General features: G+C 31.5%; 2 protein-coding genes and 2 non-coding genes across 4 annotated transcripts; 2 read left to right on the top strand and 2 right to left on the bottom strand.

Moving 5' to 3' along the window:
- Positions 1 to 11,821: 11,821 nt before the first annotated feature.
- On the top strand, positions 11,822 to 16,882 carry LOC108458301 (fatty acid amide hydrolase-like). Its single transcript, XM_017757648.2, has 20 exons — positions 11,822 to 12,178; positions 12,525 to 12,634; positions 13,064 to 13,124; positions 13,223 to 13,413; positions 13,571 to 13,700; positions 13,913 to 13,990; positions 14,092 to 14,239; positions 14,330 to 14,442; positions 14,566 to 14,641; positions 14,725 to 14,796; positions 14,897 to 14,948; positions 15,070 to 15,141; positions 15,265 to 15,345; positions 15,425 to 15,528; positions 15,629 to 15,721; positions 15,797 to 15,865; positions 15,947 to 16,011; positions 16,087 to 16,148; positions 16,244 to 16,339; positions 16,541 to 16,882. The coding sequence occupies exons 1-20, from the start codon at positions 11,917 to 11,919 to the stop codon at positions 16,601 to 16,603; spliced, it is 1,998 nt and encodes a 665-aa protein (XP_017613137.1). The 5' UTR covers positions 11,822 to 11,916; the 3' UTR covers positions 16,604 to 16,882.
- A 656-nt stretch (positions 16,883 to 17,538) lies between these two features.
- On the bottom strand, positions 17,539 to 17,610 carry TRNAQ-UUG (transfer RNA glutamine (anticodon UUG)). The gene has a single exon. It is a non-coding gene; the product is annotated as a tRNA-Gln (tRNA).
- A 785-nt stretch (positions 17,611 to 18,395) lies between these two features.
- Positions 18,396 to 18,467, bottom strand: TRNAQ-UUG (transfer RNA glutamine (anticodon UUG)). The gene has a single exon. It is a non-coding gene; the product is annotated as a tRNA-Gln (tRNA).
- A 2,834-nt stretch (positions 18,468 to 21,301) lies between these two features.
- LOC108459897 (uncharacterized) lies at positions 21,302 to 24,282 on the top strand. Its single transcript, XM_017759298.2, has 3 exons — positions 21,302 to 21,391; positions 21,645 to 21,722; positions 21,947 to 24,282. Exons 1-3 carry the CDS (start codon positions 21,302 to 21,304, stop codon positions 23,969 to 23,971), a joined length of 2,193 nt encoding a protein of 730 aa, XP_017614787.1. The 3' UTR covers positions 23,972 to 24,282.
- The last annotated feature ends 3,649 nt before the right edge of the window (positions 24,283 to 27,931 follow it).

Below are 27,931 nucleotides of genomic sequence, written 5' to 3'. Positions count from 1 at the left end.
AATGGCCCAATAACCCTATCCAACCCATTACAATTAAACCCAATAAAATCCAACCAAACAAATACAAATAGCCAAGCCCACTAAACTTTAACCATAAAACCCAAAACAAAACAACCCATCAGCCCAATAACATCAACAGTAACCCAAACCCTAAACCCAATTCCTAACAGCCCAAACACTAAAACCCTAAATCTAAACCTAGCCCCTTAGCTTGTTGGCGCCGCAACCACCCTCTCACTGTCAGCCACCTACCCACTGCAACACCATCCCCTGGTGCCACCTGTCCCATAGTCACCTCCACCGCCCTCTGCACCTGCAAGGAATTAAAAAGAAAGGACAACAAACATAAAATAATAAAAGGCAAAGCATTTGTAAAAGGCTATAAAAGCCATCAAAAGACGGTGTAATGAAAGAGGAATTTTGGATGAATGAAAACAATAGATTCGGCCATTTTAAGCAATAGATCTCAAATATCAAAGACAAATCTAAACACCAAAGCAGTGAATATCAGAATATAAGAACCAGAATCAGAGAAATAGGATGTGACGTTCTGTCTTTTAAGTTTTAAGTTTTTTTTTTCTTTTTTTACACAAGCAAATATAGACATATATATAAACCACAAAAAAAAGAAGGAAAAATTACCTTTTTGAGGTTCTGGCCACCGTGGACGGTGGCGGCGGCAGAGATTCTGACGGTAGCCTTGTGGCCCTCTGGCCGGCTCAGGTTTCCCAGAGAAAAACTCCCTTCCCTTTGTTTTTTTAAAACCTGGATGAAATGAAAATTTTTAAAGAATTTTTTACTTTTAAAGGCCCTCAAAACGACGTCATTTTGGGGTTGACCTTCAACACCCAAAACGACGTCGTTTTGCCATAGCCTGACCCGATCCGACCCGCTCTGGCCTAGGATTCGAGTGTTTTTAAACGGAAGGGCTAATTGCACTTTTAGCCCTTTTGCTTTTTTGATATTTCGCAATTAAGTTTTTATGGTTTTTTAATTTGGCCCCATAATTTTTCGCGATTTTCAACTTAGTCCCCACTGATACGCTGCGTTTGGATGGGAAGGAGTAATTGTTGTTTTGGTCCTCCTAGGTTACGCGCGTGTTGCAATTTGATCCTTTTTCTTTATTTCCTTTTAAATTTGCCCCAAAACTTTGTTATTAGTTCAATTTTAGTCCTTTCTTATTTATTTTTGTTTCTTTATTAAATATTATTATTATTATTTCTAATATTATTATCAATATTATTATTATTTTTTATATATTAGTGTATGTTTTCATTATATACATATACGTATATGTATTTATATATGGTATTACTTTTAGTTACTTTAATTTCATATTGTTATTATTAAGTATTATACTATGATATTTATTTTTAGTATTAGTATACATTTTATTATATGTGTATATATATAGTAGTGTTTTATTACTTCATTTTAATATTTTGTTGTATTTGTTTTTTTTGCATTACAATATTATTATATATATATATGAGTGTATATGTTTCCTATGTACGTACATGTATATATAATTTATATAGCCTTACTTTTATTATTTTATTTTAATATTTTATTATACGTGCTTTTTTGTTACTATTATTAATATTATATAATAGTATATACTTTTTATCATATATGGATATATATATTTGTACATAGTCGTATTTTATTACTTTATTTCAATATTTTTGTTGTATTTGTTTTTCGTATTTCAATATTATTATTATATTCATTGCATAATAGTGTATATTTTTATTACCTATGTGTATATATATATTTATATATATATATATATAGTATGATTTTTAATTACTTTATTATTTTTATTATATTTTATTATTCTTTTTTTTGTGCTTTAATATTATTACTATTATTATTATTATTATTATCATTGTTAATATAGTGAGTATTTTGTGTTATATATATATATGTATTTATATAATAGTATTTTTAATTACCTTATTTTAATATTATTATTATATACACTTCCGTTTTCATGATTATTTATCTATTACTCTATTACTAATTAACTTAATTTATTGATTATTATTATCATTATTACAATTGCCACTCATTATTTTATTTTAATATTATGTATTATTTGATGTACATACATCTTTTATTATTACTATTATTATTATATATATAAATATATATTTTTATGTTATTGGTATTTCTAATATATATTGTATATGTTCATTTTATATATATTATGTATATATATATATTATGTATGTATTTAGTATTATCATGTATACGTTTTTCATTCCTATCACCAAGTACATATTTTATATATATATATATATATATATATATATATATATATATATATATATATATATATATATATATATATATATATATAGCACTATTAGTATTTTTAATATTAGGTTTACGTCACTTCATTTATTATTACAATATGTTTATATACATTCATGATTTTGTTTCGTGTTTAATGCTATTACTATCATGTTTAATACCATATGCATTATTATTGTTTTATACTATTACTATCGCATGTATATTGTTAATGTTTTATATATTATCTTTTACGTATATTCTTAACTTTTTATTATTTGCCTGTCCCGAATTTAGCATAGTATTTCATACCATAGTGCAACATCTATTTTAGTTTTCTTTTACTTTTATTTGTTCTATCTAGAAATATTTTTGTTCATGTCTTTAAATTAATTTCAATAAATAAGGCAACATGCCGATTTAACATTAAGTCGTTGATTTCATCGCTATGTTGGGTGAATATCATCAGCTCGTGTTAAAAAGGAACGTCCTTCTCAAAAGGGATTGAAATTATAAAAAATTTTCGAGTTTTGGTCGGATTACGATTAAAATTTAAATTGAACTCGTATTTTTGAGAATTAAGACAATGTGTGTTTTACAAGATACCAAATTTGGACGTCGCGACGATGCTAATATCTTCCTCGCTCGTAACTGACTCCCAAACTCTAATTTACTCTGATTTTCACGTAGACCAAAATTTGGCCTTCATTTTTGTTCAAGAATAAATTTTCTTTTAAAAAAAGATGATTTATCAGGTTTCCGATCACACCTAGAAAAAAGGATCGGTGGCGACTCCCCTTTCTTTATAAAACCGAAATTTCATTTTCAAATTTTCAAATAATCGCCTCAATTAGTGACCCAAAGCAATATTTTACGTCGCTACAGTATCATTATTTTGGTTTCTTTGAGATGAAAAATTTAAGCTCGTGGAGCATCATATAAAATGAACAATTTGAGCTCGTGCTTAGGAGCATCATTTGGGAAGAGTAGATTAAGCTCTTACATAGGATCATAATCATTTTTTCCTTTGAGATGAACAATTTAAGCTTGTGTTTGAGAGTAATGTGAATGTTTAAGCTCATGCCTAGGATCGTTGCTTTTTTATTGACTTCTTTGACATACGAATGGAGTCCAACCATGATAATTATAATATCTTGGAAGCAGACAATTTGCCTCACTTTCTTGGAGAACCACTATCTTGTTTGTGCTTAGGGCCAATATTATAGGATCAAAAGAATCAAAATTTTCTCTCCAACATAATGGACTGAGAAGCTATAGTGACTAATGTTAAGTTTGTTGATGCCACTTCTTATTCAAACTCGATTTTCTTTTTTCATCTCTTTGTATGATTTTGTCATTCAAAACGAAACACTTTTAAGAGGATGACTAATAATGTGGTAATATTTGCAATAGTTGACATCATCTACGCGACCAATTTCTTTAAGTTACTTTACTTTTAGAAATTGAAACAACTTTATTTCTCTTCAAGCATGTTTGGGCCATGTATCAACTAAAATTTTTTCTTTTATTACCTTTACTTTATATGATTTTTGTTTTACTTTTGAATTGAGTAGAAACGGGTTTTTCATTAACAACCATAGACTTTATAATATCATCATTATTAGCCAATATTTCCCCCTTTTTTTGAATTTATTATTTAAGAGATTCTTAATTCTCAATAGTTTTCATACTTAACTCTATACTATAAGCTCGAGTAGTTAATTTTTCAAAGGATTTTGGTTTGATGCCATAGAAAATATAACACAACCCCTAATTCATGTCTTGTATGAATATGTCGATGGTAGAGGAATCTGATAATTTTACTTTGTAGTTCAGGATTACATTCCTCTAATGGTGGATGTAATCAATGACTGGCTCATCCTTTCCATTGTCATGAGCTTGTGAGTTTAATCATGTTGGCAATTCGGCGAGTATTATAAAATTGATTGAGAAATTCATGTTCACGGTTTTCCCAATTTTCAATCATCTTAAGCTCAAGATCAATGTACCAATTGAAGGTATTTTGTTTTAAAGACCGAATGAACTGCTTTACCATTAGACCTCCATCAGTGCTAGTGCTATTGTAGGTTTCCAAGAAATGTGCAACAAGTTGAAATGAACTTCTTTTGCGATCAAGCTATTGAAGTTTTGGAGGTTGATAATTTTCCAACATCTTCAAATAATCAATCCTTTGAGTGTATGGTTTTACATATGTGTATGAAGGTGGAACAATACTTTCAACTTGCTTTTTGATAGCTTCCTTGATAGGCTTATTGAGTTGATCTGAAGAAATATTTTGAAGTCATTCTTTAACAACATTAATAGAAATTTCACCAACTTCTTGAAGAGCTTGAGTTGAGTTTTGATGACAAGAATTTGTTTGTTTCCACTTAGGCTTTTAATTTGTGCCATCATGAAAGCAAGTTGATAATTCATTCCATTAATGCTTGTCGTATTTGTTTTCATATCTTTTGCAAGAGAAGCCACTTGTTCCAATCACCGCATCCAACTTTAATGATGAGCTTTGGCGAAGTGTTATTGTAGATATTCTTCCTCTAACTTTTAAGCTGGAGAAGACTTGAGATTTGACTTGTTAACAGGGTTCTTCATAGGAGCCATCACAAATTTAGTGAACTTGATCTTTGAAGAAATAAAATGAAAAGCAGAGTTGGTCCCATCAAACATGCTAGAAATTTGTGTCGAGTTCAAGCAAAAAATAATAACTTGAAAAATTGGAACAAATAAAAGAATTTTATTTATAAAATTTTGAGTTACAATATTTGGATAATTCTTTGAATTTTCTCTTTAATGGAACTTCGAACTAAAGGTCATGTAGACTTAATTTTGGATGGATGCAGTTTGTTTCAACGATCATTGAAACTTGATCTTTAAAGTTGATTTGGAATGTTGTTTTCTTGAAATTATTCAAGATTGATCCAAGGTGTTATAGCCCAATTTTGCCCACTCTTAGACCTCAACCCTTCAGCCTAATAACCCCAACAGCCCAAAACCCAATAAATAAATAAACCATTACAAATTAACCCAACAACCTAGCCCAATTCAAAATACTAGCCTAAAAACTAAAACATCTTTCAGCAGCAAACCCTTCCCCGAGATGCAGCCACCAAAGTTCAGCCGCATGCCCCCTCTGCCTTTGGCCATCACGTGCACCACCTACACCTGACACACCTGCAACAGAGACAAAAACAACAGCATGCGAGGGATGGGGGAAAGAATAAACAAAAGAGGACAGGAAAGGAATGGAGAAACATGCAAAGCAAAAGCAAAACAAGCAGAGAGCAGTGAAAATCACATGTAATCGGCTATAATAGCCGAAAGAGAATCAATGTAATGGAGGGGGGAATTTTAATCAATCCAAAGAATTTATCTTCATTTTTGCATCAATATTAGCAGATTAAAACCAAGAAAGAAAGTGGATAGCATCGAATACAAACCAAAAATCTCAGAAATCGAAAGCTAAAAAATACCTAAAGGTGATCTTATCTTCTTTATTATTTTACTCTTATTTTTATTTTTATTTTATTTTTTTCCCCTTTTTCGAATCTATTAATCTATATACATACATCATAATAAAAAAAATATAATAAAAATATATATACAAAACAAATATTAAAAAAAAAAATTTACCTTTTCCACCATCATGCGTCGATGGTGGACGCGACAGACGGAGGGACAGTGAGCCGTTGACCGAGCCCTGGCCGGATTCCCCTTCCCCCCTCCCTTCTCTCTTCCCTCTCTATTCCCTCTCTCTTCTTTTTTTTCTTTCCCTCTCCCCAAATGATTTTTTTTGGTTATTTTAGGCCTTATATAACCCTCCAAACGACGTCATTTTGGGGCTACATAAGCCCCAAAACGACGTCGTTTTGGCCATCCCACCCATCCGACTGACCCGCCAAGAGGATTCGCGTGTTTTTTTGAATGGGTTATTTATGTGCGCAGTCCTTCCGCTTTTTCAAGGTTTTGCAATTAAGTCATTTTTTTGTTTTCAATTTGGCCCTATAATTTTTTGCGCTTTTCGATTTAGTCCCCGCTAATGTGCTGCGTTTTAATGGGAAGGAATAATTGCTGTTTCAGTCCCCCTATGTTTTGTGCGCGCTCAAATAAGCCCTTTTCTCTTTATTTCCTTTCACATTTGCCCCAAAACTTTGTTATTGGTTCAATTTTAGTCCTTTTTCATTTGTTTTTGTTTCTTTATTAAATATTACATTTTGTATTTCAATATTATTATTATTATTATTATTATTATTATCATTATTATTATACGTTAGTGTATATCTTCATGTATGTATATATATATATGTAGTAATATTTTATTACTTTATTTTAATATTTTTATTATAATAGCTTTTGTATTTCAATATTATTATTATTATTATTATTATTATTATTATTATTATTATTATTATTATTATTATCATTAACATTACTATATATTCTTATTAGATGTGTGTATATATATATTCTGTTTTTAATGACTTTATTTTAATATCATTTTATTATATTTACTTTTTGTATTGTGTTACATGGTTATTATTATTATATTTATTAGTGTATGCCTCTTACCCCGTATATATTTTTAGTACGTATTAATAGTAAATTTTTTAATATATATTATATGAATAATTTATATATAATATTATGTATATATTTTAGTATTATCAGTTATATATCTTTATACTATATTATCTAATACTATTATTTATATATATATATATATGTATAAGTATGTGTGTAGTGTACAAAATAGTTTTATTATTATTATTATCATTTCTAAGGTATATATGTATTGTATACGTTCTATATATGTTATATATATATTTATATTATCTTATGTATATATTACCTTATATTATTATTACTAAATGTACTTTATATTTGTTCATGTTTGGTTTTCTCTTTTAAATATTATTATTATTGTTTTGCTCTGTTCTAGTATTATGTTAACATTTTTCATTGATAATGTCATTGTTTGCATTTTGATTTATTTTAAATTCTTATTTCATGAATATTTTTTATGTTTAATTACTAATCGAGGCAATATATCGATTTAACATTAAGTCGTAAATTTCATCGCTATGTTGGATGGAATTTGTCGGCTCATGTTAAAACGGTATATCCTTCTCAAAAATCAAAGATTGAAAGTTCTTGTTTTTTTAAATCGGATCACAATTGGAATTTAAATTGAACTAGCATTTTTGAAAATTAAGACAACACATGTTTAAAAGATACCAATTTTGGGCGTCGCGAAGGTGCTAATACCCTCCTCGCGCGTAACTGACTCCCGAGCCCTACTTTATCTCTGATTTTAACGTAGACCTAAACTCGGCCTTCTTTTATTTTTAAAAATAAATTTATTAGGTGTCCGATCACACCTATAAAAAGGATTGGTGGCGACTCCCCTCTTTATTTCCGTTTTTCAGTTTATGTTTCAAAAAAATCAAACTTCAGTTTTCAAGTTTTCAATAAATTGCCACAATTAGCGACCAAGCTAAAATTTTTTACGTCCCTACACAAGGGTTGCCTAAACTTATCTTGGGTCAAGGTTATATGTTTTAAGGGCCGTTGAGACTTAATTTTCAAAACATGCTTGGAGAGATGTTTGCTTAAGTACTTGATTTGATTTGGATTCAAGGGTATTCAAGACTTTATCTTGAACAATAAAGTTTGCTTTAAGAGCTGTCGAGACTAGATCTTGAAAAACTGAGTTTTATCTTCTTCCTTTTTCATACAATCAGAATGAAAAGAGCTTCCATCTAAAGGTGTTTGAGATTTGATTTAGGATGCATGATTCTGCTTCAAGGACCTTCTAAACTTGGTCTTTAAAAGCAAGTTTAGCCTCTTTTTTCCCGACTGAACGAGATCAGAAGGCAGCTTCCTTTATAATTTGTTCGAGTTGTTCGATTTCTTCCAAGAATTCTTTGAATCTTGGAGAAAAATTTTAATCTTAAAAATCTTCTTTTTGGAGAACTTGTGAACTTCTAAAGTTGTGTTGAATGGCTTGGAGGTTATCTTTTTTATATTGCTAGTTAGTCAAGTAAAATAGTTTAATATTAGTTCGGTTGGCATCGATATTATTGCCCGTGTAAAAGGGCACGTGTTCGAGTGTGCTAAAGCATATTTATCCTCCTATTTAGAATATGATAGATACTTATAAATATTTTATAAAAAAAATATATAATACAAGGCGTAAAACATGAGATTTATTACTGTCAAAATAGATTGACCTACATCTCAAGGGAAAGGTCTAGAATGGCTAGGTATATCCACCGAGGAAGAAGGGTAAATTAATGTTGTTTTTCTTGTCTACTTTGTTAAGTTGCAGTTGTGAATTGACCAAACCTCTGTTTTAGTTGAAATAGTCTCAACTGGTTTGTTTGACTTTAATGCCATGGAATATTTTCCAAACAATGCTATCTCCCTCTCTCTTGTTTCATAATTCATAGCCTTCCCTCCTTATTAATTTAATATTTTTTTTCATTTTACGGTTTATATTTAAAGTTCGTGGTCAATCATTTTAAAAATCAATTTAAATGTTTTAATTAATTGTTTTAGTTGATTTAACAAATTTTTATTAATTCGACCGAAATTTTTTACCAACTGAATTTTTTTTAATTATAGTATATTGATTGAACGACCATAACTATCAATCACTATTTCTTCAACAAATCAATCCAATTAATATTATTATTACATTTTAATTTAATTTTTTATTATTAAGATTTTTTTACTTTTAATTTCATAAAAGTTACAAATAATTATATATATATATATATATATATATATATAAAAAGCACATACATCAGTGTAACCAGGGGAAGGCAGAATTTGTTATTATTATTTTATTTTGATGTTAAATAGTTTAATATAAAAAACCAATCAGTTCAATTTTCTTTATGTATTTATAGTTTTTTTTCTTTGATGCATTAATTGGTTGAGAATTATATTTTAAATATTTTTTATTTTTTTGGAAGATCAATTATTTTTGGGTAACTAATTTTTACAAGTTTTTTTAATGATTTTTCATGTGTTTTTTTAATGCAATTTTTCGAAAGAGAACAGCAAGACCATCTGTTAAAATAGACTACTAAGACCGTCAAGCGACAACAAAGAAAAAATACCCACACCAAAACAGTTTATCCCAACAAAAAATCAACAAACCAGAAGATGCTCGAAGTAACATTATCTCGACTCAAATTATCCAACCATTAACAATAAGTCGTTACCTAATATAAAATTAAAAATAAATATAATATTAATAAAATTTAAATACTTAAAATAAAATGTTCACATATATATATATATATATATATATATATATAAAATATTCCGTACTAATCTTTCTTTCGCTCTATATTCAATTTTCTTCAACCATCATGCTATTACATAAAACTAATAATGTAATTATCAGTCATTTAATTTAATATTTTAATAATTTTTAAATTATATTTTTATATAAAAATTATTTAAAATTTGAACCCAGATATATTCTTTGTATAAAGTTAAATACTTATAGTAAAATAATTTACGATTCACATTGTTTTGAGTTGCAAAATGGATTGTGATATAAGATTAAGATGATGGACTTTCCTCCATTTTTCAGGGATAATTTAGAAATTATATTATAAATAATTAACATGAGAATCTAGCTGCTCTTTACAAAAAATAGTGACATCAATATTTCAACTAAATATCTCACTATACACATTTTTTATACTGGACTTTTAATTACAGCTCTCTCTCTCTCCCCCTGCAAGTATGAAAAAAAATAATAATAAAAGGCTAAATTGAAAAAAAGGTGAGAGCATGTGACTAATAATTATATCATTTATGCTTATAAGTAATTAAAGCCTGGTTAAATTTTTTTTGGTGCAGATATATAGTTTTATAATCAGGTGAAATTTTTCTTTTTTTTTTTTAAATTGTTTAATGATATTTCAGTAGTTTTTTGTATATCATTAATATGCAATTTTTTGTATTTTGAGGTTCGGGTTTAAGGTTGAGAAATTATTTTATAGACTCTTCCCAGTTCCCACCATATCATCTATGGTCTTTTTTCAATTATTTAATGACATTTCAATAATTTTTTTTCATATTATTGACATATAATTTTGGTAATTTTTTTTACCTCGAATCATAAATGGGTTCAATATTCAAAGTTTAGGATTTAAGATTTATGATTCGATGTTCAATGTTTGAGATTTGAAGTTTGAGGTTCAGGGTTTGAGTTTAGAGTTTAGGGTTTATGGTTAATGTTTGGGATTTAGGTTTTTAGGTTCAAGATAAAAATTTACTAAAATTATGTATCAATAACATGGAAAAAATTGCTAAAATGTCATTAAATAATTGGGAAGGACCATGGATGATGTGGCAGGAAGGTCCATAAAATAATTTTCTCTAAAATTATGGTAACTTACACAACTTGTCATTAAATTACAGGTAAGTTTTTCATTTTTATCGCCTAAGGAAAAAAAATTACAATTTGATCATTGAGCTATTCAAAAGTTTTTATTTAAGCCATTGAACTGTTAAAATCAATGTTATATGGCTTTCTTTGTTCATATCGCCTACACCAATTAAAAACTTTCTTTTTCATTCTTTTCTGCAATTTATTTTTTCTCATGAAATAATTTTGGACGTCAAAAATCTATGAACCAAAATTTAAACAACCTTTTTTTACTTGTCGATGGGTATTAATCAATCGTACCGATCGTCAAATTGTCACTAGAATTTTGCTGGCAGAACTTTTCTTTTTGAAAAAAACTTAACAGCCTAGTGATTTAAATAAAAATTTTTGAATAGTTTAGTGGCTTAAATGAAAATTTTCGAATAATTTATTATTTATTAACTTTTTTTTATTTAAGTGATAAAAACAAAATTTAACTATAATTTAGTGAGTGAAGGTTATTAAAATTTTACAAGTGAAACAATATGAAAGCGAAGGGTAGTAAGGCATGCAAGTTGAAGGGCCTCTTCCCTCCTTTCCAAGCTGTCCAAACTTAATGAAAATGGCATACTGTAGTAGAATACATATAGATATAGACTTAGTATGGCCCTTCCAAAAATTCAATGCGGCCCCTCAATAATAAAAATTCATATTGTAGGTCAAATTTTTAATCTTTGAAGTCCCTACTATCTTTGATTTCTTTTTTATATTCACTTTTAATTGCTAAAATATCCATTATATCATCCATATATATATACATATATATTGAATTACCCTCAATTAATTAATCAAACTACCTTTCTTTAGTTCTTGTTTATTCACCTTTCAATAGAGTTTTTTAATTTCATAAACACGATTAAGAACTCAGAAATATTCATGTTTACTAATACTGATATCCATTTCAAACATATGTGTATATATATATTTGTTGTATTCAACACATGTCCTTGTAAAGCGAATATAATGAAAGAAAGTTGGGAGGTATGTTACAGGTTAACAGGAAAGAGAGAGGTCCTTCATCCATTGACCTTCCATGGTTTAATGTTGATAATGAGGCCTATTTAAGCATGCAATTTAATAAGTGTAATAATGGTATTATGGGTATAAACGCTTTTAAATAGCTGAAACCGTTGCCATCTCCGCCACTTTATAGGTTCATGACAGTTTTCATTTTATATAACCAATGTTACTTACACAAGTTGATCATAAAATATATTTATTGGTTGAACACTGTTGTTTTCTTGTTTAACCCTCTGCCTTGTTGCATTCTTGCTCTAACCACCACTACCCACCACTCTTGCAAGTTTTTTTCCGGTAAAATGGGACTATTCAAGGCTGCTGGCGTTGTTTACAAGCCGGTCGAGGAGATTGATCTTGGTCCTGACAGCAATGAGTTTTATCTCAAAGCCAATGTTAAAGGTCTCACCATCATCATCATCAGCAGCAGCAGCAGTTTGCTGTTTACTTTTTGTTTTCTTTCTAATTTTACATCAGATTCAGAAACCAACAAAAGTTTGCTTATTACAAGTCCTGTCTCATCTTCATCTCATTGTTTAAGAATGTCTGTTTTTTTTCTTTGTTTTAGTACTACTAACTGAAACTTTATCTGACAATTCCAAAAAAAGTTGCAGACTTTTCTATATCTACCCTTGTTACTTGAAACTGCTGTTTGTTGACTTTGAGGTTTCAATGATTACACTGCAAAAAGCATGTTTCAATTGCATAATCTTACAATATGTGTATGTTTTGTGTACATGATGTACAGCTCCTCGCATGGCTGGATTTCTTGTCAAAATATTTGCTTGGTTCCTGGAGTCAAGGATCATTGGAACGTTATTGTTGTATATATTGAAGAGGAACAACCAAATTCACAAGGTACACACTTATTACCTTCATTTTTACCATTATTTTTGGTTAAAAAAGAAATCCCAACATTTTTTACCTCGTACTTCCGACAAGTGACAGTCAGTCTGACATTGTGGTCTCAAAGCTTTTACTGACACCCATGTGATGGCATTTTGGCAACTTGTTCTTGTAATTCATTCATTCATTCCATAGGGAAGAAAGCACAAAGAATAATTGGCCGATAGTTGAGACTTGGTACATTTTTTGTTCGTTACCATTTTACTGCTTTGTCCTCTCTTTACTCCTGTTAGCCACAAATTTGGCTAAGTTTATGAGGCAAAGGGAAGTAACTTTATAAACCACTTTCTGCAGGGAACTTCTTTTCACCTATATACTATATTAGATATAAGATTTCAAATTTTCATATAACTTCTGTTATAACAATTTTTCATCGAGCAGCTTGTTTCCAATGCAACGCTGGAGGAGGCACCTATGTTTGTTCCTTTGCATCCATTTGTTGGTATGTATGTGCTACATACTCTTTTACCTTTGATTCATATGCGTAGATTACTGTATATTGGAAGCATTTTAAAACTCATTAAGCATTGATCAATACAGACCTTAATGAACAAGAAGTTGAACAAATTGACTCTGATGCATCGCCAGCAGAACGAGTTCAACGGGCAATGAATTGTCTTCCTTTGACCTTAGAGAAGTCAGTAGATGATTCAAATTCCAGCAGCTTCCGACGCTGGACAATAGCGGATTATTCAAGAGCCTATAGTTCTGGAGAAATAACTCCCCGGAAGGCATCATTCTTGGCTATTTAGTTTATGACATATAGTTGATTTCCCATTTACATGAATGATTACATTTCCACCTGAAAGAATTTGAGGCTTTCTAGATATTTGATACAGTTAACTTTTAGTTTATCATGGTCATGAAAATCGATTTTTGATATTACAGGTTGCGGAGCAATTTATAAATGCCGTGCATGAATCTTCCCGTGCTGCTTTGCCAATGTCCTTCTTCATTAACTATGATGCTGAAGATATCCTGAAACAAGCTACAGAATCAACTCTTCGGTACGAAAGAGGTAACTGTTTAGCGTAACTAAATCACTATTACATACCCTAATGTGCTTTTCTGTTGTGACATTATTGCTTCCATTCTCCTGAAACATAAAGACATAAAACAAGGTAACTGTTTGGTTTCAAAACTTGGCAATAGTGAACATTCATTTTAATGTATAATGTTTAGTCTATACCATCTAGAAGTTCATATGGATCTCATTGTCCTTTTCTTCAGGGGATCCGATATCAGCTCTAGACGGAGTCCCAATAGCTATCAAGGATGAAATAGATTGTTCTCCATATCCAACAACAGGTCTCATAATTTCTCCACTTGCCATGTTCTTTACTTGCATAGGCTTTTTTTTTCATAACGGTATCCTTAGTTTCTTCCTATTTGAGTCTTGATTCTTTTAGGAGGTACAAAGTGGCTGCACAAGGTTAGACCTTGCACGGGTGACGCATGCTGTGTTATGCGGCTCAGATCCTGTGGTGCTATAATTGTTGGAAAGACTAATATGCATGAGCTTGGAGCAGGAACAAGTGGGATAAATCCTCACTATGGGTGAGAACTTTCTTGTGTGTTCTCCTTTTCTAATACCGAAAACTTCATGTTTAAAATATAGTGATATGTTTTCATTTTCTGAGGCTGCAGGACTACCAGAAATCCGTATCATCCCAACAAAATCGCTGGTGGTTCTTCCAGCGGATCTGCTGCAGTAGTATCTGCAGGATTATGCCCTGCTGCTCTTGGTGTGGATGGAGGAGGTAACTTCCTCATCTTTTACTTAAAAAAACCCACAAATATATCATAATAATTAAGTACAACATTATATCATGTGAATAAGTTTAAAGGACCATTGTGCTTCATATTCTGTGGTTTCCTTGTAGGATCTGTGCGGATGCCCGCATCCCTTTGTGGTGTTATAGGATTCAAACCGACTTTTGGGCGCATACCTCATACAGGGTGAGAATTTATTTTAGGAAAATAATTCTCTGTGTTCCATGTAAGTTTTAGACAATATTTCAGAAAATTCATGTTGTTTTCAGTGTTCTTCCTCTGAACTGGACAGTAGGAATGGTTGGAATACTAGCAGGCACCTTAGAGGATGCATTGATTGTGTAAGTAATCTCTCCTTTTCTTGTATCAATGCATTTCCTTCACTTTTATATATTACTTTGTTAGTTCTAGATATGATTTACATTAGTTTTCTGTTTTTAGCTATGCTGCCATTAGTGGCCAACTTCCATCACATGAGCCAACAATTTTACCTGTAAGTGCCCATCTCTATAATATTACTAGAATTTCCAAGTACTTGAAGCTGTAGTAAAGTATCACTAGCCTTTGTTAGCTTGATTCCTATTAATTGCCCTGCTAAGCATTCCCTTTACCAGCCCAAGTTACTTTTTCCCCTGCTGAACTCAACAAATCCAATATCAGAAATCAAGTTTGCAAGATATGGAGAGGTTAGTGATGTTATTATATGATAAACTAGTTTTAAGTCCAGTTTCATCATTGATTATAGCTTAAAAAGATAAGGTTTCTAATACCTCTCATTCTATTTTTGAACCACTAATTGCCTCAATTAGTGGTTCAACGATTGCAGTGACGAAATCAGAATATGCTGTTCCAATGCTTTGCACTTGCTTTGTGAGCATTACAAATGGAAGGTATTAGCAATGGAAGTTTCCTTTAACTAATAAAAAAAGGTGACTGCTCACTAATCTGCAAAGGTTTATTATTCACAAGACTGTAGAGGTTACTATACCAGAGATAGAGTCGATGCGGCTGGCCCATTATCTGACCATTGGCTCCGAATGCACAACTTCACTGAGTTCCGCTCTCGAAAAGCTGTATGTTATGTTCCAAACCTCAACCCTAATTTATCCCCTTATGTTCATGTTTGGGATATTAGAAGTTCAAAAGCTGACAGTATAAAACTTGTTGAAATAGGGATTTTGCAGAACTAGGATGGGATGCAAGAGTAGCACTTAGGGTATACGGTGCTTTCAACAGCAAAGAGTACATAAAAGCTCAGAAAATGAGGTAAGTTTTTTCCAAAATTCACTTGTTATTTAAGTTCTTATAGTTGACACTTATAAATATGGGCTTTATATGCAGGAACCGCCAGATGCAGATTCATAAGAACATATTTGCCAAGGCAGATGTCATAGTTGCTCCAACAACAGGGTAGATTCTTTGTAAACTGCAACATCTTACAATGTCTTTAAGAGATTTTTATTTTTGATTATTTTATTATTCTCAAAACAGTGTGACTGCATACTCAATATTTGATGATGCTCTAAAAACCGGTGAGCTCGATTACATAAATGGAGGTACGAGTTTCGACAGATTTTTCCATTATGCATTTTATGTTTAAATGGAAATTAACCATTTCATCATCTTTTCAGCTGCCCTTGTTCGATATCAGATAGCAGGAAACTTTTTAGGACTACCTGCTGTGACCGTTCCTGTACTAACTTATTACTACTCCGTTCTCTTTGGTTAAGATTTTATATAGTGGGACAACATTTATACTAACATCAGTTCTCTATGTCTCCTTAATAGGTTGGCTATGATAAAGAAGGTTTGCCAATTGGTCTTCAATTTATAGGGAAGCCATGGTCAGAAACCACATTAATGCACATAGCATTTGCAATGCAGGTAAGCTACATGCTTCTCTGGATGTAGTTGCTTTCTTATTCAAAATAAGAAAATGATAAATGGTATATAATTAGATTTCTGGTTCCTGTTTTGGGTATTTTTCATAAATTGGAATAATTTGAGTTTTCTTCATACACAAGGCATTATTGAATTGATTATACCCTTTGCTTGCTGATATGTAGAACACATTTTTGGTTTCAGGCCTTGTGCATCTCACACTATAGGAAGCCTAAAGTCTTCTATAATCTACTTCATAAGAATTGAGTGGGGCAGGCCAGAAGCCACCAGGAGGAGGCCGGAAGGGTAATCAGTCACCATGATTGCATAGCTTCCTTTTCTTCTTCTCTTATCATGGTATATGGCAATATGTAGTATTGTTTAATTATTTAGTGAGTTGCTACTGTTGAGATGGGCGTGTCAAAAATCATTAGAAGCTAAAAGTGTGTACTATGTCATTCATACATATCTATTCTTATATGTAGATGAGATATGTATTAAATTGCTTGTTTTATGGCTATAATTGGAGTTATTCTTCTGTTAAAAGTAGCTAATACAGAATAGTAGTGAAGGTGTAGTTGAGTTACTCAGGGCTCATGTGCTACTTGCTGATCCATCATTAAGTAATATTATAGGGTGTAATGACTGGAAAGCATTCTAATTATGTAATTGAGGCCTTAGACATTAATTCATTTAATAAATTTGTTGATCTACAAAACAAGGTAGTTTTTGTTTTCAACTTGAAATTTGGTGGCGCTTGTTGGATGATGAGAGTTTAAGCATTTGTTGAGTTTAGGATGGGGTTAGCAAGTGGTTAGAAGAAGAGGTAAACGGACTTCTTCCCCATTATTTAAACCGAGTTTGAATCTCTAACTCACCACTATTGAAGGGTTTATTTGATTACCATTTTTAACCTGGATAAGATTCGATTTAAACCATAAAATAAGTAAAAATATGTGATTATATCCAAAAGGTTGAGATAATAGATCCATCAACAATTCCTATGCTTTTATATTTGTTTTAACTAGTAGATACAAACATTTTAAAATTTTCAACTTTATTCTTGTATAGCAATGGTTATGTCCAAGTGACCAAGTCCCTCTAATATTTAGGCTTGTACTGTAGAAAATGAGCACTGGATATTTTTTTCATTGCTCTTAAATATTTCTAACTTGTAGATAAAAAAAATTAAAGATGAAAAAAGGTCCTACCGGGAGTTGAACCCAGGTCGCTGGATTCAAAGTCCAGAGTGCTAACCACTACACCATAGAACCTTGACAACTGTAAAGTGAAGGTTTACCTTATATATCCAATAAAATCATTAGAGAAATCCAATCTATAGTCAAAGGAGGGACTACCCAATAAATAGCAGATGGAGACAATAAAAGTGCTTGAGCAATGAAGTGAGCTACTCTATTTGTAGTCCATCGAACCCAACAAAAAGCAATATGCTGGAATTGAGCTTTTATCCACAAACAGTCAGGAATCATTGCACCAAATTCAGAGTTTAGGCTTTGAGAGGGGATAGTGATTTCCGTCCGTTTAGGCTTTACATGTGCAATGACAACAAAGGTAAGTTTCCAATTTTTATGGAGTTTTGTGTTTACATAAGACTTATTGTGACAATACTATTTCCTAAAAGAAAAAAAAAATTCTTGTTGATTGAGTTTTAGTTTGATTGGTATGAATATTCTTGTCAATGCAAGAGAACGTGAGTTCGAGTGAGCTGAAGTGTATTATCGTTCTATTTATAAGTTAGAGAAGAGCTATGTAATTTTAGGCTGTCCAAAAGAACATATATGATTAAAACTTATAGCAATGATTGCATGTGAGTTATTAGTGATTAGAAAGTAAAGTTGGGTGTTTTCATAAATATTTCAATGAAAATTGCTCAGCTGGAATTTTTGTATACAATTTTGCTGTTTATCAGTTTCTGTACACTTTTGTAGGAGGATTAATTACATTCCGTGTTGGTTAACAGAAATCACAACACACAATGAAGCGGGATCCTGACCGTTGAATTCCTTTTCACTTTTAAAAAATTAAAAGATGAAAAAAAAGGTCCTACCGGGAGTCGAACCCAGGTCGCTGGATTCAAAGTCCAGAGTGCTAACCACTACACCATAGAACCCAAAGGCTGAAAATGCTCTCTCAGCACTCTATTTAATACTAGAATAAGTTACTCGCTAACTATCTTCACATAGCAAGTGACTGGTAAGTGATAACTCATTTCGTTTTACATTTTTTTAAATATTTTCTTCATAATTACTTTTTTTTTGTGGTTTTAATTAACTAGTTGAATAGCATCAATGTCTATAAAACCTTAAATTTACCATTTTAATCAATTTTTATTTTAATTTTTCTATAAATTTTTATATTTTTACAAAAACCCTTTTCACTTGCATCATGTTCTACAATTTAATGTAATAAATTTATATTTATATTAATATCTATATCTATATTATCTATACTTAGTATAAAATTTTTGATTAAGTTGGTAACATGAGTTAATCGAGTACCGATTCAATTGGAGAAATAGTTATATATAAACATAATTGATATTTTTATAAGTTTAACTATTATTCAAACGGTTAACTCTATTTTTAAAAAATAAATAATTAAAATTTTTCATGAAGCAAAAGACAAATATATTTTCCTTTATGTATTTAAAAATTCATTAAAAATAAAAATATTTAAAAAATAGAGAAAATTAGTTCAATCGATTTTTTAAGCTCGGTTCAATTGATTTGTATTAATTTTCGAGTCAACTATTCAACTCTTCGGACCAGTTCCCAGTGTAGCTCTGAAAACACTAATTTTGATTGATGCATGAACTTTTTCAATCCCGTTAGGTTGAACAAGTAGGCAGTGAAGTTTGAAAATGGAATTAATCGCCAGCATCTCGACCTTGGGAGGACCAATTTCGAACATTGCTGGCTTTGCTAGAGACCGAAAAGGAAGAAGAAAGAAAACAAATTAAAGAGAGAAATAATGTAAAAGAAAATAAAATAAATAAATAAAATATTTTTTAAACTTTATATGACATGTAGTTTATTATTGGCTAGAATTTTTTAACGGATAACATTTTTGTGTAAAATAGATAACATAAGAATAATTTAGGTACCATTTGTGACCAAAAGAAAATTTATGTACCAACTTAGAAGAAAGAATATTGTTTAGGTTAAGGATGTTGAAACCAAACCAGATCAACCAATTGAACTAGTTGAATCGAGAACTGACCAATACACAAGTCCGAAGTGTACTAAAAACCCTGTTTGAATTGTGAACAGGGTAGAAATGTCTTCTTTTACTCATTTCATGGATGTAACATAATATAGCTATTATTAAGAGTTTGGTTGAGTTGATGACACTTATCAATTGAGTGTTAACTCAGTTATGAAATTACTTTATGTAGATTCCTTTTTCAAAGCAACAAATGTTATTTCAAGAACATTTGTTTTTTTTATAGTTCATCAATCTAGAAAAATATGTCTATATATCCATTCTTATCCTTGAAAGTTGTTTCAAAATACTATTATAAGTTTAAGTGTAGAAAATAATACTAATAATTTATTAATGTAACTAATAATTAGAGATGTTTATGGGTTGGTAATCTATCTAAGTTTGAAAACCTATTGAAAATGTGAGAGAGTTTGGACAAAAGAATGAGTCTTAAAAAATGAGCCGAGCTTTTAAGGTATGAGATCAATCCATTTTTTATTTACTTTTTAATATATATTAATATATTATGTAATTTATATACATAAATTTAAATATATAATAGTACAATACCAATCTCTAGTACTTGAACTAAACTACAATTATATCGAATAAAAACAGAATGTTTAATATAATATTTGGTACTTGAACTTGATACTTTTTCTAATTTAGTACTTAAAGTTAACACTTTTCTTAAGTTAATACTTAGTCTTTTTGAGATCCAATTTGTTATTTAAACTTGATTCTCTTTTTCCCTAATTTGATAACTAATCTTTTTTTTTGTTCTATTTGGTACTTTAACTTGTCAAACTTTTTAGCAATGTTATTTTTTATGAGGTAATAAAATAATCAATGTATGACTAACATGTGACAAATGATATGATAATTTTATTTTATTTTATATGTTCAATTACTTTAGTTTTATTTATTTAATTAATTATTTTATTAATTGAAAATAATGAATTTTTTAATTTAGATTTTTAAAACTCTTTTTTTCTTTTTATTTAATATTAATTAGTTAAGCATAGCTCGATACTTTTTTTTTTAACATGAATTCCTTTAATTCTGAAAATATTTTTGTAGCATAAAAAAATAATAGTTAATATTTTGCCTAATTTGTATAACATTTAATAAATTTGGATATCAAATTGAACTAAAAAAAAAGTTTAGGTAGCAAATTTGTATAATACTTATTTTTATTTTGATACACAGTGCATAGTATATGAGTGAACCGTTCTATGAATGTTAGCAACCGTTTTCTGAAGTTTTGAATTTGCAGATTAATCAACACCCACATGTAATCCTTCTTGTGCTTTGAATACAATTGTAAGCATCCATTTTATTTGATTTTTTTAAAATTCTTTTTAAGAAAATTCAATGTTTGATTGCATGGTAATTAACATTTAAAACCAGAGATTTAAAAAAGAAGAAGAAGAAGAAGAAGAAGAAGAAGAAGAAGAAGAAGAAGAAGAAGAAGAAGAAGAAGAAGAAAGGTTTACTGGAATCGTTAAAGGTTGTAAATTCGGATTTTCTTATTTTGATTGACTATACTTTCTACTGATTTCTTTATTCAATTTGTTGCATACATTACTTGTTCATTGCTTTCTTTTTTTTTTCTTTTTACTTTTATATAGACTTGGATGTTGTATTGTTACCCATTCTAAGAAATTAGGCTACGGGTCTTTAAATTTGTTTTTTTTTTATTAGGGGGGTTATTTCTTTCTTCCCATAGTTTCGATAAGCAAGATGGAACTGAAGGATTTGCAATCTGATCTTGAAGCTTTAAGAGAATTATATGGACTTATACGTTATGGTGATGTTACAAGCAATGTGATTGTAAGTTCTCAAATTGTTAGGGCTACTATTTCCACTTATTATGTTTTGAAGAATCTTAATTTCTCAATTAGTTGTTGAATTTCGAAGATTTGTACTACAACATTTTCTCTTGAAAGATTTGTGGATTGTCCATTTCCTTTGTAACTGTCTTTACATTATCTTGAGGCAATTGCTAAAAGTGTAGCAATTTGGAAGATATGCATTCCCTTTTAATTGATCATGTGTACATATTTTTTCCTTTGATGGTAAACAGTTAGGTGAAGGATCAAAGCTCTTACTCAAGGATCTTCTAGATGGAGCTACAAAGAGAGTTTTGGAGACACATATAAAGGTATCTGGACCATGTCAATGTGCGGACTTGTGTCGGATTATTTGCTATTCGGAGTTCTTCAAAGTTTAATAGCAAAATTGTTGAACATTGATGATTCCCTTATTGTTATTCCAACTGTGATATGCTGTTCAACAATTTGCTAGCAATCTATAGTTCTGTTTGATTTTAGATTCATTTCATTCTCGATGATTGTAATCTTTGCTGTTAATCGATTTGTGTGACAGATAATAGCAGAAGCAGAACATGGTATTTGTGGCAATACCTTCTCTTCTGAATCTGGAAAATGGTTAGTAGAGTCTCGGCCTTGTGTTTCATCAAATATTTTAAATGCTACACCAGATGTAATTCGTGATTCGGTAAAAGAATCAAAGCACCCTGCATTCAGTTCATCGAAAGATGAAGATTATCCTAACCAGCTAACAACTCATGAAGTTATCTCGCAGCAATCTAGATTCACCTTAGACAAATCTGAAAATAGAAAGAAAAATTGTGAGTTCAACAAGAAAAGCAGTATGAAGCAGCACAGTACAGCCAAGATTTTAAGCAAAGATGCTAAGCAACAGGGTTGGCAATGTGATCCTCTTGGACATTTTTATCAAGCCATTGGGGATGACAAGAATTTGTCAGAGAGAAATGAAACAAATATGGAGCTGTTGAAAAGCAATGAAACAATGAGGCAGAGTAGTATTTGTGGATTGCGAGGTATTGAATCAGTTTCTAGCTCCTCAAATTCTGTAGCTTCTGGAGATAATCTTGCTGATCTGTATGAAAAGGGAGGGGAGGCAGTAAATAATTTCTCCAAAGACATCGATAATGTAGTCAAGCACATTGAATCCCACATTTCAGCTTTGCGTTTGTTATCAAAGTTGGCGGAAGCTACCAAAGCCCCTATGCCTACATCAGTGTATCCTATGGTACAAGCAAAAGAACATTTGGTTAAAAAGAATGAACTAAGTCATGATGTTGATCCTTTTTCAGATTGGGATGATATGCAGCTAATTGGATTGGTCAGTCAAAGAAATGGAAAGAAAGATGACTCAAATGGGATTTGTCATGTGTTAGGTCAAAGTACAAATGACTTGTTGGACGAGATAACGAGCAAAAGGAGGAGGATTCAACACAAGGAGATGGGCCAGACTTGCAACCATATTGTAAGGAGTGATAGTAGGGTGAATAAAAAGACAGGTAACTGGAATGTGAGTGACATGCTAGAAGCAGATGGCTATAAACAAAATGAAAATACTGGTTGCTATGTTCATGGATTAAGGATTCCAACTAAGCAGGAAGATATCACCAAGAGGTCTCCCATGCCTGTAAAAACTCCCTTTCCGATCTCAATAGATAGAGGGAAAGAATCATCACCAACCATATCAAAATTAAGATCTTCACCACCTTACCAGTCAACAGAATCTAAGGCTCTTAGTCATAAGAGAAGCCTAGCACATGAGATTCTACCCAAACAGGACAAAGGCGGTATGGGGATTTTGCGGCATAAGATTCTACTGCATCAGCAAGAACCTGAGGAGTCTTCTACTTCTGGCAGTGGCAGTAGTGGCAGCAGTGACAATGAGGCTTATTCTTTACTGAGTGAGGACAGTTCAACTTCAATGTCCAGTAGGTTTGATCATGGAGCACGTGAAGAAAGCAGTAGTTCATCAATTAGCAGTGATTACAGGGATGCTAGTGAATCAGATAGATTGCATCCTTCCAGAACACACAAATTAATCCATCCAACAGACTCCGAGCCTGAGAAAGCTGAGGGTCGAAGGGTCGGACGGCTGAGGAAGATCACAAACAAGTTAGGGCTAATTTTTCATCACCATCATCACCATCACCATCACCGTTACGATCACCATGATAGTGGCGATCGCTCCCACGGTGCGCACACCAAATCTTTGTGGACACCTTTGCACAAGATTTTTCATCCCAGAAACAGAAATGAAGTTGATGAAGGTAAATTAAGAAAAGCAAAGGCGAGTAATGCGCCGGTCAAGCATCAGGTAGGGCATTTTCATGCACTAGTTGACGGACTGATGCAGCACCTTCGGCACTCAAAGCAATCAAAAGCTTCAAAAAGTGGGATGGGATGGCTAGGAAAGAACCAACATAAAGAAAACAGGAAGGTGAAGCAATTACATTGGTGGCAGATGTTTCAGCGTCAAGGTGGAGTAAAATTACCCAATAGAAGGCGTGTCAAGGTAGGGTTTATGAGTAAAAAAAAGCAGCTTAGGGTACCTAAGTTGAAATAGCAAATAACAGGGCAGGGTGCATAGCTGTGGTTATTGTTACCGTCAACTACATTTACTACAATGTCTTACGGAGTATAGACTTCTCAACTATTGAAGTAGAAGAAATGTCTAATGCCCACTCTTTTTTTTTTTTTAATCAAATGGCACCAGTACTATGAAGGACTAGGATCAATTTCATTATAGGGTATCTATTTTTTCTTTTAAATGGGTTAGCCAGTAAAACCTAGTAGATTTGTCTCTTTTTTACTTTTTGGTCTTTATAATTTCTCGTGTTTTCTTGTCTTTAGACTAATGATATGAGAATTGAAATTTACTAAGACGATGTCTTTGGTGGGAGATCAAAGTTTATTGCTGCAAATTTTTTTTTGACAAGTGCAACATCACCTTTTTTTTACAACAGCAACAATCACTTTCCATTTGTTATTGTGATGGTATTTAAGAGTTGTGACTTGTCAATGACCATTACCCAATTTGGATCAAACAGTAGTGTCGTAACCATTTTTTAGGAAAATCGGGTATCGACTTGGAGAAAAAAAAAGAAAACAGGAGTCGCCACCAATCTTTTTAGGTGTGATCGGATCACCTTAAATTAATCATTTTAATAAGAGTTAAGATTTACTAAAACGATAATTTTTGGTCTACGAAAATCAGAAAATGAGTTCGGGAGTCGGTTAATCACGAGGAAGGATTAGCACCCTCGATACGCCCAAAATTGGTACCTAGTTGATTAATTAGTGTCTTAGTGTCGAAAATTTGAAGGCTTGAAAGAATTTAAAATACGATCCCTCTTTGTAAAGAAAATGCTCAAATGTTAAGGACCTTCTCGTCTCACAATATAAAATGTCACATCCAGTAAGTTAGGACACGACATCTTGAATTTTCGAGAGCGAGCTTGCCTTTTATATAAAAGTTCGTGTATTTCAAAAGGTTATTTAGTTAGTTAAGGTGAACGAGGAAAATCAAAACCCAGTAAGTTAGGGCACGTTTCTTAGAATTCCCGAACACCGAATATTGCCTTTACTTGCAAAAATCTTATTTCGAGGTAACAAAATGCCATACCCAGTAAGTTAGGGCACAATACCTCATATCTCCGAGAATAAGCATTTTTCAAAACTCATGTCGCGATTTAAAAGAGTATTCCGTTATTTAGGTTAAAGGAGAAAAATCGAAACCCAGTAAGTTAGGGCACGATTGTCTCGAATTACCAAATACGGAATATTACTTTATGAAAGAATTATTATTGAGTTGGATATAATGATAATAAGAATAATATTAAAGTAAAGTAAATAATAATACTATATATAAAATATATATATATATGTATATAATAGAAATACACACTACTATATAATAATAATAATAAATATAGAAATACAAAAAGCAAATATAATAAAAATATTAAATTAAAGTAATAAAAACAATACTATATATAAATATATATATATATATACATAAAATATACACTAATATATAATAATAATAGTAATAGCAAAAATAATGAAAATATGAGTAATATTAATAATATATTAGAATACACAAGTAAAGTAATAACAATAGGGTGATAATAATAATAATACTAATACAAACAATAATATATATATATAATAATAGTAGTCGAAATAAAAATAATAGAAGTAACAATAATGATAATAATAATATAAATAAATATGGAGAGGGCATATATAATATAATAATAATATAAATAATAATATATACATGAGAAATAATAATAATAATATAAATAATAGTAAAATAATAAAATAAAAAAATAAAACAAAGCTCTCAACTCTCTTTTCCTCTTTTCTAAATCCGCCGTTGGTCCGGCTTTACTTCAGTTATGGACCCCACGGGTCACATCATCGCCACAGTGCAGACACGGGGGACCTCAAAAAACCTTTTTCGTAATGAAAATATGGGTAAGCTTCTTACTTTTATTTTTACTTTGATAAAAAAAAACAAAATAAAATTGAAAGGAAAACAATAAACAAACAAAGAACTTAAGATGAGAATAGACAAAAGAAACCTCTTTTGCTTTGATCTTTGATTAATCTCCAAAAACTAGCCTTTCCAAAAAACAAAAAACCCCCTTCTAACATAGTCTTGAATGGCTTTTATAGCCAAATTTTACAAATAAAATTTTGTAAGCAAGTGGAGTGGTTGGGGTGGTTTAGGTGGCCAAGGTGGGTGGCCAACAAGAGTGGTGGAGTAGGTGGGATTAGGGTTTTTCTTTTTTTGATTTTTTTTTTGGGTTGGGTTAGTGTTTTGGGCTAAGTTTTGGGTTTGTATTGGGTTTTAATTGGGTAGTTGGGTTATGTTTATTTGGGCCCAAAATTGGGCTTGTACAGCTGCCCCTCTTTGCTTGTTTTCATGTAACGAGAACAGAGCAAAGACTTAAGAAAGACCAATTTTGCCCTGTCTCACTGTGTCTGGACTTGTTTAGTGCTCCTTTTCTCCAGGTAGCTTTATTACAATCTTGTTGCTTCGCTTCGCTTCACTGCTCTACTGCAACTTCAAGAAGGTAAGGTTTGTTTTGATCTGCTCCACTGCAACTCCATGGAGATAAGACACGTGACTTCAATTAATTCCACTAAAACTTTAAGGAGATCTGCTGTAGCTTCGATTAATCCACTGAAACTTCAAGGAAATCTGTTGTGGCTTTTAGCTGCTCCAACGCCATTTCAGGGAGAAGAGATTCACTGAAACTTCAAGGAGATCTGTTGTGGCTTTTAGCCGCTCCAACGCCATATCAGGGAGAAGAGATCCACTGAAACTTCAAGGAGATCTGCTGTGGCTTTTAGCCGCTCCAACGCTATTTCAGGGAAAAGAGATCCACTGAAACTTCAAGGAGATCTACTGTGGCTTTTAGCCGCTCCAACGCCATTTCAGGGAGAAGATATTTGATTTTCAACCTGTTACCCTACTGCTTAAGGGGTTAAGGCTTGTTATCATTGATCTGTTTCCCTACTGCTTAGAGGTTTAAGATCTTGTAAAATCAACCTGTTACCCTACTGCTTAGGGGTTTAAGGCTCATCGCCTTCAATCTGTTTCCCTACTGCTTAGGGGGTTAAGATCTGTAAATTTAGTCTGTTACCCTACTGTTTAGGGTTTTAAAACTCATCATCTTTAATCTGCTTCCCTACTGCTTAGGGGGTTGCGATCTGTAAATCTTCAATCTGCTTCACTGCAACTTCAGGAAGACAAGATTCGCTAAATTCGATCTGTTCCACTGCAACTTCAGGGAGACAAGATCTGTAATTTTAAGCCTATTACCCTACTACTTAGGGGGTTAAGGTCTATAAATTTGGCTTGTTACCCTACTGCTTAGGGGGTTAAAGATTATTATTTTCGATCTGTTTCCCTACTGCTTAGGGTGATAAGATCTATGAACTTCAGCTTGTTACCCTACTGCTTAGGGGGTTAAAGCTCGTTGCCTTCGATCTATTCCCCTATTGCTTATGGGGTAAGATCTGTGAATTCACTGATTCTAGGGACATGACCTGTAGAATCAGTTCCATGTCAAAGAATTAGGATGTTATGATCAAAATGAATCAAATGTTCCTAATTAGATGTACTTATGAATGATCTATAAATGTATGAGTGCAGCATGTTGTGAGCGTGAATCCCTGTTTAGGTTGCCATTGCTCTTTGTTCATCAAGGTTCCTTCACTGAAATGGTACCCTGTCTTCTTGTTCAGCTCAAATTTTGAACAGAAAACCCAAAGAGGTAGTCCCAATTTAAACTCTTTCTTATCAAATGCTTTCAATCTTTGAGTTTGGTTAGTCCTAAAAAATAGTCCTGTTTCAGGTTCCTGTACTATTTAGAAACTTTCAGAGTAATATGCAGAACTCTTTTTGCGAAAATAGGTTTAGTCCATTAATCATCATTTTAATGCAAAATGCTTGAAAAAGATCATAGTAATGATGGAATTGAAATTTATCAGAAACAAAATTTGAAGGGAA

The sequence above is a fragment of the Gossypium arboreum genome, chromosome 4 (assembly GCF_025698485.1).
Source record: "Gossypium arboreum isolate Shixiya-1 chromosome 4, ASM2569848v2, whole genome shotgun sequence".
NCBI lineage: Eukaryota > Viridiplantae > Streptophyta > Magnoliopsida > Malvales > Malvaceae > Gossypium > Gossypium arboreum.
Note: the sequence above shows the minus strand (reverse complement) of the source record. Positions and strands in the feature narration are given on the sequence as shown.

Bases quoted from the DNA above. Each gene is read 5' to 3' on its own strand.
- LOC108458301 (XM_017757648.2), top strand. From the start codon at position 11,917: ATGACAGTTTTCATTTTATATAACCAATGTTACTTACACAAGTTGATC. The intron at 14,240-14,329 runs GTGAGAACTTTC...CTGAGGCTGCAG, and splicing joins GGGATAAATCCTCACTATGG to GACTACCAGAAATCCGTATC. The intron at 16,149-16,243 runs GTACTAACTTAT...TCTCCTTAATAG, and splicing joins TACCTGCTGTGACCGTTCCT to GTTGGCTATGATAAAGAAGG.
- LOC108459897 (XM_017759298.2), top strand. From the start codon at position 21,302: ATGGAACTGAAGGATTTGCAATCTGATCTTGAAGCTTTAAGAGAATTA. The intron at 21,392-21,644 runs GTAAGTTCTCAA...GATGGTAAACAG, and splicing joins ATGTTACAAGCAATGTGATT to TTAGGTGAAGGATCAAAGCT. The intron at 21,723-21,946 runs GTATCTGGACCA...TTTGTGTGACAG, and splicing joins TTTTGGAGACACATATAAAG to ATAATAGCAGAAGCAGAACA.